Genomic DNA, 12,748 nt, shown 5'->3' with positions numbered 1-12,748 from the left:
TCATTCACCACCTATCAGCCCGACTATTGGCCATCTCCCGTTGAACATCGCGCATACTCTCCACAGCGATGGACGACTCGGCCAAGGTCCTCTCCGAGGCCCTTAATGTGGTCAAGGTGCAGCTGGTGCAGATGAAAAGATGCCTCGATGCGGATCAGGTCATGGATGCGCTCAAAAGCGCCTCCACCATGCTCTCCGAGCTTCGCACCTCCTCGCTGTCACCAAAGAACTACTATGAGCTCTGTAAGTATCGAGCATGGCTGCCACTTGGACTCTTGCAGCACGAGCAGCTTACTGACTGACCATCCTCGACGCCGACGCTTGTTCTTGCAGACATGGCCGTCTTTGATGCGCTACGCCATCTGTCCATCTACCTCTATGATGCCCACACAACCGGCAAGCACCACCTCGCTGACCTCTACGAACTTGTGCAGTACTGCGGAAACATCGTGCCGCGTCTCTACCTCATGATCACCGTTGGAAGCGTATACATGTCTATACCCGACGCTCCTATCAAGGAGATCATGAAGGACGTCATGGAGATGAGCCGTGGTGTCCAGCATCCTACCCGAGGTCTCTTCCTTCGACACTACCTCAGCGGTGCGACGCGCGACTACCTTCCCGTCGGGCAGGACATGGGACCTGGAGGCAACCTTCAGGACAGCATCGGCTTCGTTCTCACCAACTTTATCGAGATGAACAAGCTTTGGGTCAGACTGCAGCACCAGGGTCACTCGAGGGATCGCGAAAAGCGCGAGATGGAACGAAAGGAGCTTCGCATCCTCGTTGGCACCAATCTTGTCCGTCTCAGTCAGCTCGAAGGCGTCGATCTCGAGATGTACCAGCGCACCATCCTTCCATCCATCCTGGAACAAGTGGTCAATTGCAAGGATGTCATAGCTCAAGAATACCTCATGGAGGTCGTCATCCAGGTTTTTCCCGACGACTTTCATCTGCGAACGCTCGGCCCGTTCCTTTCCGCCTGCGCAGCGTTGCATCCCAAGGTCAACATCAAGCAAATCGTCATTGCCCTGATCGATCGTCTTGCCGCTTACGCAGCCCGCGAAGCCGAGAACGACAGTCCAGAAGAGATCAAGAGGCAAGAAGAGGAGGCGAGTCGGCGTCTTGCGGAAAAGACGCGACAGATGCGGATGACAGGCCAAAGTGCAGGCCCTGGCTCCGTCTGGGACGAGGTCACCGCCCAGGGGGACCCCAAAGCCAAGGCTGCCGACATCGCCGAGCCGGCATCACCGACCGCTGCGGATCTCAGCTCGATGCCACCGCCACCTGTGGAGCCTAGCGGATTCGGCATGGCTTCCGCCGACCGAGACTCTGCTGCTGCACCTAACGTCGCAACTCACAGCTCCGAAGAGCCCGTCTTTCGCAGCGTGCCCGAAGGGCTCGACGAAGATGCCTGGGGATCGGGAGGCGCTAGTGGCGCCGGAGCAGCTTCCACTGCAGCTTCCAGCACGTGGGCATCCCAGACCGACGACGGTACCGAGGCGAGTAGTGCTCAGCTCACCTCTGACACCGCTGTCACATCGACGGAAGCTGGCGCAGCCAAGGATGAGCACAACGCTCGCGCTCAAGAGTTCCCTTCAGCCGGCTTTAGCACCGAAACGCAGACCAACGGCGAAGCCGAGAAGAAGGCAGCACCAACACAACCGCAAGCGCCTCGCCCTACGGCGGTATCCGAAAAGCCCATCGGCAAGTTCCGTGGCATTCCAGAGGACGTCCGTCTCTTCGAGGTCTTCTGGGAGCAGATTGTTCAACTCATCCGCGCGCGGCCCGACCTCTCGATCCAAGACATCACAGCGCTGCTCGTCTCGCTCGCCAATCTTTCGCTCAGCTGTTACCCAGACAAGCTTGAGTATGTCGACCAGGTGCTTGCATTTGCACGCGAAAAGGTCGTCGAATTCGAACAGAGCCCAGACTTGCACAGCCCAGCTACCACGAACAACCTCAACTCACTGCTGCTCTCGCCCATCAACTCCTATCTCACTGTCCTGACGCTGCTGGCCTTGCCGTCGTATCTGTCCCTGCTGTCGGTGCAACCGTATACGACGCGCAAATCCATTGCACAGGCTGTCGTCATGTCGGTGCTGCGCAACGAGACGGTCATGTCAACGCCTGAGGACGTCAGCGGCGTGCTCGATCTATGCAGCCCCATCATTCGCGATCACAAGGATGCAGTCATGGGTGGCATGCCTCATGGCGGCATCCACATGGGCGCAGGAGGCAGCGGCCAAGGTGGCTACGGCGGTGCGTACGGTCACTATTCCGCCGGCGATCCGAGGATGGCTCAGGGCATGTACGGCGCGGGAGCACGCGGCATGGGTCGCCAACACATGATGCAGTACGACATGGAAGAGATGGCTGAAGAGCAAGGGTGGATCGCGCGCATGATCCACCTCTTCCGGGCGGACGAGCTGGAGACACAGTTCAGCCTGCTACAGACCGCACGCAGGCACTTTGTCGACGGCGGCGAACGCATCAAGTTTACGCTGCCACCGCTCATCACCTCGGCCATCAAGCTCGCACGGCGCTACAAGCTGCGCGAAAGCAAGGAGCCCAACTGGGAGACCAAGATGCTGACCCTGTACAAGTTCATTCACCAGGTCATCTCGATCCTCTACAACAAGGTCGAGTCATCCGACATTTGCCTCCGTCTCTTCCTGCTCGCCGCACAGTCCGCCGACGAGAGCGGCTTCGAAGAGCTTGCGTACGAATTCTACGTACAGGCGTTCACAATCTACGAGGAGTCGATCTCCGAGTCGCGCGCACAGCTCCACGCCATCGGACTGATCATCAGCACGCTGCAAACGGCTCGGGTCTTCGGCACCGACAACTACGACACGCTCATCACCAAGGCAGCACTGCACGGTGCTAAGCTGCTGAAGAAGCCGCATCAGGCTGCTGCGGTCATGATGGCGAGTCATCTGTGGTGGCAGACCGAAGTTCCTGGCCATCCTTCCGGACTTGCCACCAGTTCGTCCTCTGCTACCGGCAACACGGCTGCCAATAGCAGCGTTGCTGCGAGCGGAAGTTCTGCCAATGGAGCCGCCAGCGGCGCCAAGGAGAGCAAGCCTATCCTGCTCAAGGACGGCAAGCGTGTGCTCGAGTGTCTGCAAAAGTCGCTGCGCATCGCAAACAGCTGCATCGACGAACGCAGCACCGTCGAGATCTTTTGCTCCGCGCTGGATCAGTACCTCTACTACTTTGAGCAGCAGGTGGAAGCGGTTGCGCCCAAGTACATCAACTCTCTCGTCGAGCTGATCTCGAATGGACTGGATTCGCTCATGACGGCAGAGGCAGACGGAGCGCATGGCGGAGGAGCGGCAGGTGGAGCAGCACCTGCGACTTCGCATCCTGCCATTGTGGGAGGTGGATTTTTGGAGCTCCCCACGACACCGGATAGCTGTTTGCGACACTTCCGGTCTCAACTCCAGTACATCAAGACGAGGAAGGAGGCGGCGGCGCTTGCGCTTGCGAACGCGAATCCGCAGGCGGCGGGTGCTGATGCGGGCTCTGCGTCTGCCTCGACGGGCGCTGATTGGGGTGCTGTTCAGATCGGACCTAGTCTCACAAAGTTTGGACTCAAGTAGGAGCAGGACTCGTCGAGTAATGTTTTGAACCCCAACTTTTCTGTTGCATGTCGCAAGGCTTTGTGCAGTTCTTCTTTGTGCGTGTCATCATGAAGTGTTGTGTTGAGAGGTCATCGGAAGCAGCAGTCGCCGGTCGAGGATCCAGTCTGTTTGTTGCAGGATCTGGAGCACCTTGCGAACGTTCCAGAACCGGAGGCGTGGCTGTACAGGATTGCTCTTCCTCCTCAATCAGAAATGTTCGGTAAGGGGATCCTAACAGCTAACATAATTAGGTCAACCGTCAAAGAACTCATCTCCTTGGCTCTAACAATAGCAGCGTACAAAAGACCGCTTTGTTCAGCTGAGCTTCAGAAGCATGGTGACGACGAGTGAATGGGCTTCCAAGCCGCAAAACCAAAGACGAGCCGACGTGCTGGAAGCTGCGGAAGCTCGCACCGGACCTGTCTGGTGAAAACACGTTGAAACGATATCGTGGTCGTCGCCGATGAGAGCAGATATGCAAGGAGGTCGGCGGAATTCGAATTACCGAAAAAGACCCACGTTGAGAAAGCGAACAAAGGAAAGGCCAAGTGTTGCGTTGTTCATCGTGCGTCTCCCACGATGCAAGCTAAGGAAACAATAGCCGTGATCAGCACGTTCTGCACGAGTGGTGTTTGGACGCCACCACCAGAACACACGCTATCGGTCCGGAAAGCCAAGCCCCCTTTTGTTCCGTCTGCATCGAAGGGCGTGTGAAGAAGAAGAAGAAGAAGAAGAAGAAGATTCCTCGGTCTTGGTTTATGGGTTCACACTCGGGATTCAGGGGTGGGCCGAGCTTCGAGAAGCCTGCTTAGCGCGATCTTTGCAGCCCCGAATCGCTTTATCTTGCTTTCGCTCACTCCGCTCTGATCATGGTCGTGGGAACTCTGTAAGGCTGAACCGCCGTCGATGCTGGGATCGAGGGAGCGTCAGCGTGGAAACAAAATGTCCGTTGGGCTCGTCGCGTATAGGTTCCGTCCGACGTCCACGAGGTCGCACGTCCCAACACCACGATCCGGGCATCTGGGAAAGCTGCATACGATAAAAGCGATGCACACCTGTACCAGCTTTTGTTTTCCGTTCCTCGCATTCGACCACAGGCACGGTGATGCTGCAATAGAGAAAAACATGGTTGCATCAAGATGTCGTCCGCTGCATCGGCGATGCAAAGCTGCTCTCCGAGGCACACTAAAGCCGTGAGTGAACAGCGGGCTCCGAGAACTGCTCAGAACCAAGCGTCCGGCGAGGACGGAGTGCGAAGGGGTTTGGACCCCACTCGAATCGGAGGCAAGCACATCAAGACTGCTGCAAGGGGCTGGCCAGGTAGATTTAGCGTTGCGAGCTGGATGTCGGTGGACCAATGTGTGGACGTTCTTGCTAGAGGGCTGCACAAGCGTCACGAGGCACATCAAAGGGGACAAATTGGCTTTGTGCAGCAGATCCGCTCTTCATCAAGCGATCGTCGCCTCTGAGCTGAGTTTCCAGCGCCATCGGAGATGCAATCACGATCGGAGTGGGAAGGTCGCGATCCTCATTTACGCGACAAGCGAGACAGCGCAAGTGCCTGAAACCGTCTGGCGCGCCGGAACGCGCCCCGCGGAGCTTTGCTCTTGACTCGGCGTTTGGAATTCGTCGCCCAACGATCCCTTGGGGCTCGCGCAGAGGTGCACAATGACAGAACAATGGAAACGCAGTTTGTTCCGACTTCAGAAGTGCTCGCTTCGAGTCGATGGAATTGGGCTCCCGATCGTGCAGCCGGTCCGCAGCGCTCGTGCCTATGACCACGCTTATACTTGCTATCCAGCGCCCGTTCTCGCGTTTTCCTCGTCCATCGACGCTATCCCTAGCCAGCCGCGTGATTGACTCGCCTAGAGCTGCGTTGGAATGTGTCTCGGTGCGGTCGTGTCGACGCGTAAAGTGCCGTGGCGATGACACCTCGAGGTGCGCTCCCACGGCTGAGTTTTACTCAGCAGTGGCAGGCGTTGCTTACCTTGATTGAACCTCATCAAGCAGGACATTGCTGCGAGCATCTGTAGCAGCCGCACAGAAGCAACGTCCGTCCTGGGGGAGCGATGCTGCCGTTCACACCATGACATCTAATCAACGGACTCGGAGTTTGTTGAGAGTGAAGCGCCATCATCGCGTTGGGTGAGTTCAAGAAGCATCGCTTCTCATGGTATTTGTTTGGGAGAGGTCGATTCGAAGCGAGCGCATATCGGTACGAGATGCTCGCATCGCAGTGTGCGTCTCGAGTGTTGGTTCCGAGCGAACCTACTGTTTGTGGAGCAATTATCTGAAGCGACTCGCTTGATGACAATAGTTAGCATTCTGTGCTCCCACAGGGTCGTCTCTCCGATCGTCAACGCAGATCAGAGAGTCAAAGGGGGAAAAAGAAGGAAAAAAAAAAGAAAAAAAGGCCTGGGTGGTGGTGCGGTCGTGTCCATCGACCAAATACAGGGGAGGTGATTCGTAGCCGACCTCGCTTGCAGTGGTGCACTTGGATCTTGTCCCTTCCTGCACTGTAAATCGTGCGTGCGAGGACCATCTTCGGAACGTGAGCCGATCTGAGGAAGTGTACTGCAGGCACAAAAGATTATGACACACCGACCTACGCGATGATGAATTGCACTTGACTGAGTGCGCTGCTAGAAGTCGGTCAGTGAGTGGTTGGACGCTCTGAAGAAAAGCAAAAGCCTCGCACGTCACGATCGGCCCACATGCCGGTGGGAAGATGCATCGAACACAAAGAAATGGAAGCACTTTCTCTGGATCGACACATGAAGACTCCGTAGCAGAGGCATGGCAATGCCGAAGAACCGTCAACGGCAAAACTTTACAGAAGCTGTCTTTCCCGCTCTTGACTCTTTTTGGTGTCGCAGGAGAATTCACCTTTGGCCTCTCCGTGTCCGATAACGGAAATGCTCGTCTGACTTCTGGTCACGGAACTTGGGCTGAGACCGCGACAAAACGGATTCGGTGCTCCTGCCGCTTGACTCTGTGAGGCCTTCTCTGAGCCCTGCAAGTGGCTGGAACGACATGCTCTCAGCCCAGCTGCTTACAGCAGACGCAAAGAGACGTCGGACATCTGCCGCCGAACGCCTTGAAGATCCGGGGAACGGTCGAGGTGGAATTCAAACTGCGACGCGCTGCCGTTGCAGCAAGCTGCATGCAGAGCTTGTTGCCACGCTACGCCGAAAAGCACCACGACGAAATCGCACCGAGGCGCTTGAGTTTAGGTTTGCCGGCTTGGCTGCAGGCCGAGCTAGCCGAGACCGAGGCAGAGTGTTCCACTGCTGGGCACCAAAAGAGGCTGCTGCTTGCTATGGTAACGTCGTCCGGGTGTGTAGGTACGGTGTTTGCTCATACAAGTCAAGATCCGGTCACGGTGGAGCAACGAGCTGACCGCTGTCGCCCGCAGACCCGAACGCTACAGGGTATGGCATGTGGCTGTCCGTCTGCAATGGTACAATGTGTGCCGAACAGATCGTGACGATCTTCTTGACAAGGAAGATCTTGAAACACCAATAAGTTCGATCTGCGGAATGTTGACATGATCATGACGACAAGCTCCACCTCGAATTCCTCTGGGATCAGGGTCGGCGACGACGACGACAACGACGACAACGACCACGAGGACGAGGATGACAACGATGACGACCGCGCCGACGGAAACAGAGTAAAAAATTTCCAGGGCTCCTCGAGCCTAGGAGACGTCGATCGCGAAGGCAAACAGACGGAAAATCCATAAACCCACGCCCAAACCGGGAGCCTCGGAGCGCTAAATTCCAAAATAGGATCCGTCCGCACGGCGTTCTGAAAAACAGGTAAAAATCAAATTGAAATATAATGAAGAAACTGCGCTTCTGGTTCGACACTACACCGTATGGCGAGATTATGTATGTGGTAGTCGCTGATGACTTGGACGGAGTCGAGGAACCCCTTCTATACGAAAGTTTGTGGCTTCTCCCTGCTCTTTGCTATGCTTCTTTTCTCGAGCGGGGTGCAAGGGAGAGGAAGGGAGAACGAGCCGTAGCCATGATGCCGTGTCCTTGCTTGGACCGCGGCGATCGAGCAGGCTGCAAAGATGACCGCGCCGTAGCCTCTCTGGTTGTCACCAGCCACCACAAGCGTCGTGGCACACGCGGTGGGATCCACTCGGTGCCAAGTCACAGGACGGATATCTCGCCCCGGATGCTTTTCTGCTCGCGAAAATGCGCACATTCATCATACCGCTGCACTCCCTGCACCTGTGTTGATCTCGATTGTTCTGGAAAGCGGGTACCTCCCTTCCAACCGCGCGAAGGATGGCGCTGCTCCTTCCTTTTAGCAATCGCACGTCACGATGACAGATGTGACGCGGACGTTGAGTCCCCACGAGGAATGCAAGGGTGACCTCGGACCAATCCGCCAAGAAGCATGGCGATCAAACTCGTAGGGGGGATTACGCTCTGTACCACCGCGAGTGCGTGGTTGCAATGCTCAAACTGAGACTGGAAGTGTGCTGCGGTGTGCCTTGGGCGTGCGTCGGTATGCCAAGTCAGCTGTCATGGCTTGGCTGAGTTATGGCGGTTCTCGAGGATCCGTGTCGAAGCGGTTGTACGGACACTCAAGCGGTTGTACGGACACTCTGCGTTGCAGGATTCGAGGTCACACCGGCGCTGGACCCAGCCACGCTCAGCTAATTTTTTCCTTCCCCTAATCCGGTCTCAGCGACTTCAGAGACTCCGCTCGTGAGCTGCCGCTTGCGGACACTCCTCGGGGCTGCCATCTCTGTTTCGAAAATGAATAAAAATTGTAATTTTGAAAGTGTGCTTTTTTTAGCCAAAACCGGTTCGATGAGCTTTGAGAATCGAGAGGCACTTGGACTGTTGTCATCATTCCGCTTTTTGTTTTTGGTTTTGGGGTTGAATTCTTTGATGATTTCATCTGGCACCGTGGTTTGGCCTGTGTTCCTCTCGTGGCCCGCGTTCCTGCCGTTTCGCGTTTATAATTCATGCCTGAGTAAGAGGCGATGCTCCCACCTAAGCGTCCATCCACCGTCGAGTGGCATCTGCATGCAGACCGTCTTTCTGCCCCACTTTTCTGGACACCAAAATTTGGCCTGACTCGCCTCGATCCTGGTGAACGCGGAATCCTGGCTGGGTTTTTCTTTGATGCTCCTGGGTCTCAATCCGTCGCTTTCGGCCATCGACGACAGACAGCTTGGCTGACTACGTTCGTTTGCCTTACGGTGCCGTTGCCTCTGCTCTTGCCTCTTTCGGCGTTGGCTGCCGTTTGCCTGACAGCCCCGGTCGTCCTGTCCTGTGCTGCCCCTCCCTCCTCGATCCGGTTCCTGTATCCATCCTCCTAACTCTGGCTCGATTCGAGCTGGGTGCTGCAGCAAGCTGCGTGTCAGCCAGCCGACTTGCTTCATAATCGTTGCCGGCTTCGATTCCTATGCCATCCCCCTAACGTTTCTATCCCCACCACACCCTCCCGTCGACGTCGGCTCGTCTCCATCCCACCACCACATCCTCCTCGTCGACGTCGCTTGCTGCCATCGACTTTCACCTGCGATCTCTTGTTTCGTTGCTCCCAACCAGACACACCACTTTCGCTCTGCCGACACATTGATCAACTCGTATACCGCCGACACACTCAACACTGCCAGGTGCATCTCAACAACCACAACCCTTGATATCGTCTCTGAATCGCACTCAAGGCCAGCCTTATTTATACTGCCTCGACTCTCCATCACCGACGACTGCCACATAACTTGACCGAGCCTGCTCACGTAGCATCCGTTGAGTTTTCTCTGGTTCTCGTCCCGTCCAGCACACGACAGCTCCTGTTCGTCTGTGTCTGTCCCGTTGTTGAAGCAGGCTGCTCACCTCAGCCGTTGCCCCGTCAGCAGTCTAAGCGGGCAACACCTGCAGCAGCGAACCACCCACCACCACCAACAACAACAACAACGCCTGCACCGCATCGCTGCACCGAAGTCACCGCATCATGTCTTCGGCGACGGCGAATCAGCAGCACAAGAACCTGCTCGGCCATTGCATCGCTGATGGTCGTCTCGAGCTTGTGCAGGTGCTCGGTCTTGGTGCGTACGGTGTCGTCTACCTTGCGCGCGACCTTCATCACCACCAAGGCGCCTACGCCTCTACCTCCTCCCACCAAGCTTCCGCCTCGCTCGCCGCCGCCAAACAGGGCCATGCATCTGGCTACTACGCTGTAAAGTGTCTCAACAAGGTGGGCCTCGATGCTCGCCAGCGCGCCTTCCAGCGTCGTGAGATCATGCTCCACACTATGTCGTCTAGCCACCCCAACGTTGTCACCCTCCACCGTGTCATCGACGACCCACAAGACCCTTGCGTCTATGTCGTCCTCGACTACTGTCCCGACGGCGACCTCTTCAGCATGATCACAGAAACTCAGCGTTACATGCTGCCCAGCTCGGTCTCTCGCGCCGCCGAGGAGCAAGGCATTGACGTCGCCTTCACCAGCGACCGTCTCAAGATGGACGCACTCATCCGCGACGTCTTCGACCAGATCCTCGACGCCGTCGAGTTCTGCCACCAGATGGGCATCTACCACCGAGACCTCAAACCTGAGAACATCCTCTGCTTGCGCGGTGGTGCAAAGGTGGTGCTCGCCGACTTTGGTCTTGCGACAGGCGACAAGTCGAGCTCCGACTTTGGATGCGGCAGCACCTTCTACATGGGGCCCGAGTGCCAGGGCGGCATCACTCGCCGCCTCACCAGCTACAACACGGCCGCCAACGACGTTTGGTCGCTCGGCGTCATCCTCGTCAACCTCATCTGCGGTCGCAACCCGTGGAAGCAGGCCTGCCCCGCCGACGACACTTTCCGCGAGTATCTGCGCAACCCCGACTTTCTGAAAGAGATCCTTCCCATCTCGGAAGGCGTCAACTCGATCCTCAAACGCGTCTTCACCTTCCGCGCCGAAGCTCGATGCAACATCGCCGACCTCCGAAAAATGATTCGCAGCGTCGACCGCCTCACCGCCACGACCGCCGAGGTCAAAGCTCGCCAAGAAGCCGCCCGTCACGCCGCCGCCCAAGCGCATGCCGCTCGTCAAGCCGAGAAGGTCGCCGCTGCTGCCGCCTACCGTGAGCAGCAGCACAAGCACCAGTCTGCCCTCGAGGCTGCTCGCGCTGCTCATGCCCAGGCTTACGCACCCGCCGCCGATGTGGTCCGCCAAGTCGACGCCGTGCGCAAGCCTGAATGTGCGCGTGCTCGCTACCAGCCGCAGGTGGCCACACTCGACCAGATCGCTCAACCAGTCGTCTACGCCGATCACGGCTACGCACCGCACGCCGACATCGACGCCGACGCCATCACCGACGCAGCGTCGTACGACACCTACTCGGACTCGGAGCTCGACAGCAGCAGCTGCGAGGGTGACGGCTCCTTCTCGCCATCCGATGCCCCGGATGAGTCGACGCAAGGTCACTCCTCGTGCGAGCAGGCCGATGTTGACTGGTCTCGTCATCCTATTGCCGCACCTGCCGACGGTCGTCTCCAACACCGGGGCGCCTCGAACCTCACCAGCATGAGTGATGTGCACGCACCTCAGAAGCCTTGCCTCGGTGTCACGATCCCTACCCACGCTGCCATCGCCTCGCCGCACCGATCCGACCACAGCTCGGCCGCCATGGATGACCGCGAAGGATGCTCGGACGACTGCTCGAGCCGCAGTGGCAGCGGCGAGTCTCGTCGCAGCTCGGCTTCCTACACGGGCCTGCCACCTACACCTCAGTTTGTGCCTCACAACGTCGAGGAGGCTACGATCGCAAGGAACGGTGCAGCCTACTCTCCCACACCGGCGAGCAAGCGTGTCCACATCAACGGTACATATGCAGACCTTATGCACGACGGGCTTGTCACGGCCGAGGACAAGACGTCCACGAGGAGCCTGGCTGCGCGCTGGCTTCAGAGCCGCTGGGAGCAGGACCAAGACGCGGATGTGCTTGCTGGGCTTGCACAACCCGCCGCCAAATACCAGGCTGCTCAAGCTGGCGTGGTCGACTGGGACCCGCGCCAAGGCGATCGACACTTTGGCAGCATGCCCACCAGGCGTCTCCAGCACGCTCAGCCGGCTGGGGCTCGCGGCGCCATTCCTACCTACCGCAGCAATGCCTCGCTTGCTGCTACCCAGCAGTACGTCGCCGAGGCGGCACGGTACTCTGAACGTCACTAGAATTTGTTTTACCCGCCTGCACACTGTACAACACGATACCACTCTCAACCTATAGATCGACCATCAGCAGCAACTTCTCCCTTCCTGTCTTTTAGTATTGTTTCGCATTGTATTCAATTCCTGCGCTGTCCACAATCGCACTTGCTTTGCACATCATACAGAATTGTCCGACCACCAGGTGTGCGATTGTAATTGTGCGAACGGGAGAAAAGGTTTGTTGGCATGTTTTCTGGGTGATGGACCTGGAGCTCTTGTCAGGGTTCATTGGTGGAGTTCGACGCTGCATTGCAATTAATCGGAGTTGAAGAGGAATGCAGTTCACGGCGAGAGACTTGCTTACCACGGGATGTTCTCTTTGTTTTGCCACAGCATGACAGCGGACAGCGGACAGTTGACATTCGGCAGGAGCAGGAACGACGGCAAATTGACAGGCGTCGTTGCCAAGGCCGTGCGACTCGGCGTGGGTGAAGGTGGGACGACAAATTGGGGGGCGTGGGTGGGTCAGGGTTCAATATCAAATTCTGACATGTCGGGGGAAAACTCAGCAGGGCACAGGGGAAGAAGTAGTGGCTGCCACGGGGCGGGATCTATATGAGATGTATGCAGGGGAAATTGGTTTTTTTCCATTTCCACGTTTTTATGGCTTCCCGACCCTCAAAGCCACCTGTGGGTGGGTCGGAACGGGATTTTGGATAGAGGTTCCCGGCTGTGCAGATATGCAGGCAATCGTGCAGCGGTGATGTCGCACAATTTTGCGTGTCCGACAGTAGGTAGACCCAGACCGTACTTGGAGCAGAGGAGCGGGGAGATGTTAATATCGGATCCGATGCTTCAAAGAAGTAGAGCAAGAGAGAGAGACACACCCTTGGAACATGCTGCCGACGTCTCTTATTCCCGTTGTACTGCCAGCAATGCCACCCGTG

At 57.2% G+C, this 12,748-nt stretch overlaps 4 protein-coding genes across 4 annotated transcripts; all 4 read left to right on the top strand.

Moving 5' to 3' along the window:
• Positions 1-68: 68 nt before the first annotated feature.
• PHSY_006271 (vacuolar protein sorting-associated protein 35) lies at positions 69-3,605 on the top strand (the record flags this gene model as incomplete). Its single annotated transcript, XM_012336874.1, has 2 exons — positions 69-243; positions 334-3,605. 2 exons carry the CDS (start codon positions 69-71, stop codon positions 3,603-3,605), a joined length of 3,447 nt encoding a protein of 1,148 aa, XP_012192264.1.
• A 1,181-nt stretch (positions 3,606-4,786) lies between these two features.
• On the top strand, positions 4,787-6,624 carry PHSY_006270 (hypothetical protein; the record flags this gene model as incomplete). The annotated part of the gene is made up of 2 exons (XM_012336873.1): positions 4,787-4,946; positions 6,503-6,624. The coding sequence occupies 2 exons, from the start codon at positions 4,787-4,789 to the stop codon at positions 6,622-6,624; spliced, it is 282 nt and encodes a 93-aa protein (XP_012192263.1).
• Positions 6,625-6,659: 35 nt separating this feature from the next.
• On the top strand, positions 6,660-7,371 carry PHSY_006269 (hypothetical protein; the record flags this gene model as incomplete). The annotated part of the gene is made up of 2 exons (XM_012336872.1): positions 6,660-6,970; positions 7,218-7,371. 2 exons carry the CDS (start codon positions 6,660-6,662, stop codon positions 7,369-7,371), a joined length of 465 nt encoding a protein of 154 aa, XP_012192262.1.
• Positions 7,372-9,611: 2,240 nt separating this feature from the next.
• Positions 9,612-11,825, top strand: PHSY_006268 (likely protein kinase; the record flags this gene model as incomplete). The annotated part of the gene is made up of 1 exon (XM_012336871.1): positions 9,612-11,825. One exon carries the CDS (start codon positions 9,612-9,614, stop codon positions 11,823-11,825), a length of 2,214 nt encoding a protein of 737 aa, XP_012192261.1.
• Positions 11,826-12,748: the final 923 nt, after the last annotated feature.

Source organism: Pseudozyma hubeiensis, assembly GCF_000403515.1.
Source record: "Pseudozyma hubeiensis SY62 DNA, scaffold: PHS58, whole genome shotgun sequence".
NCBI classification, from domain to species: domain Eukaryota; kingdom Fungi; phylum Basidiomycota; class Ustilaginomycetes; order Ustilaginales; family Ustilaginaceae; genus Pseudozyma; species Pseudozyma hubeiensis.
Note: the sequence above shows the minus strand (reverse complement) of the source record. Positions and strands in the feature narration are given on the sequence as shown.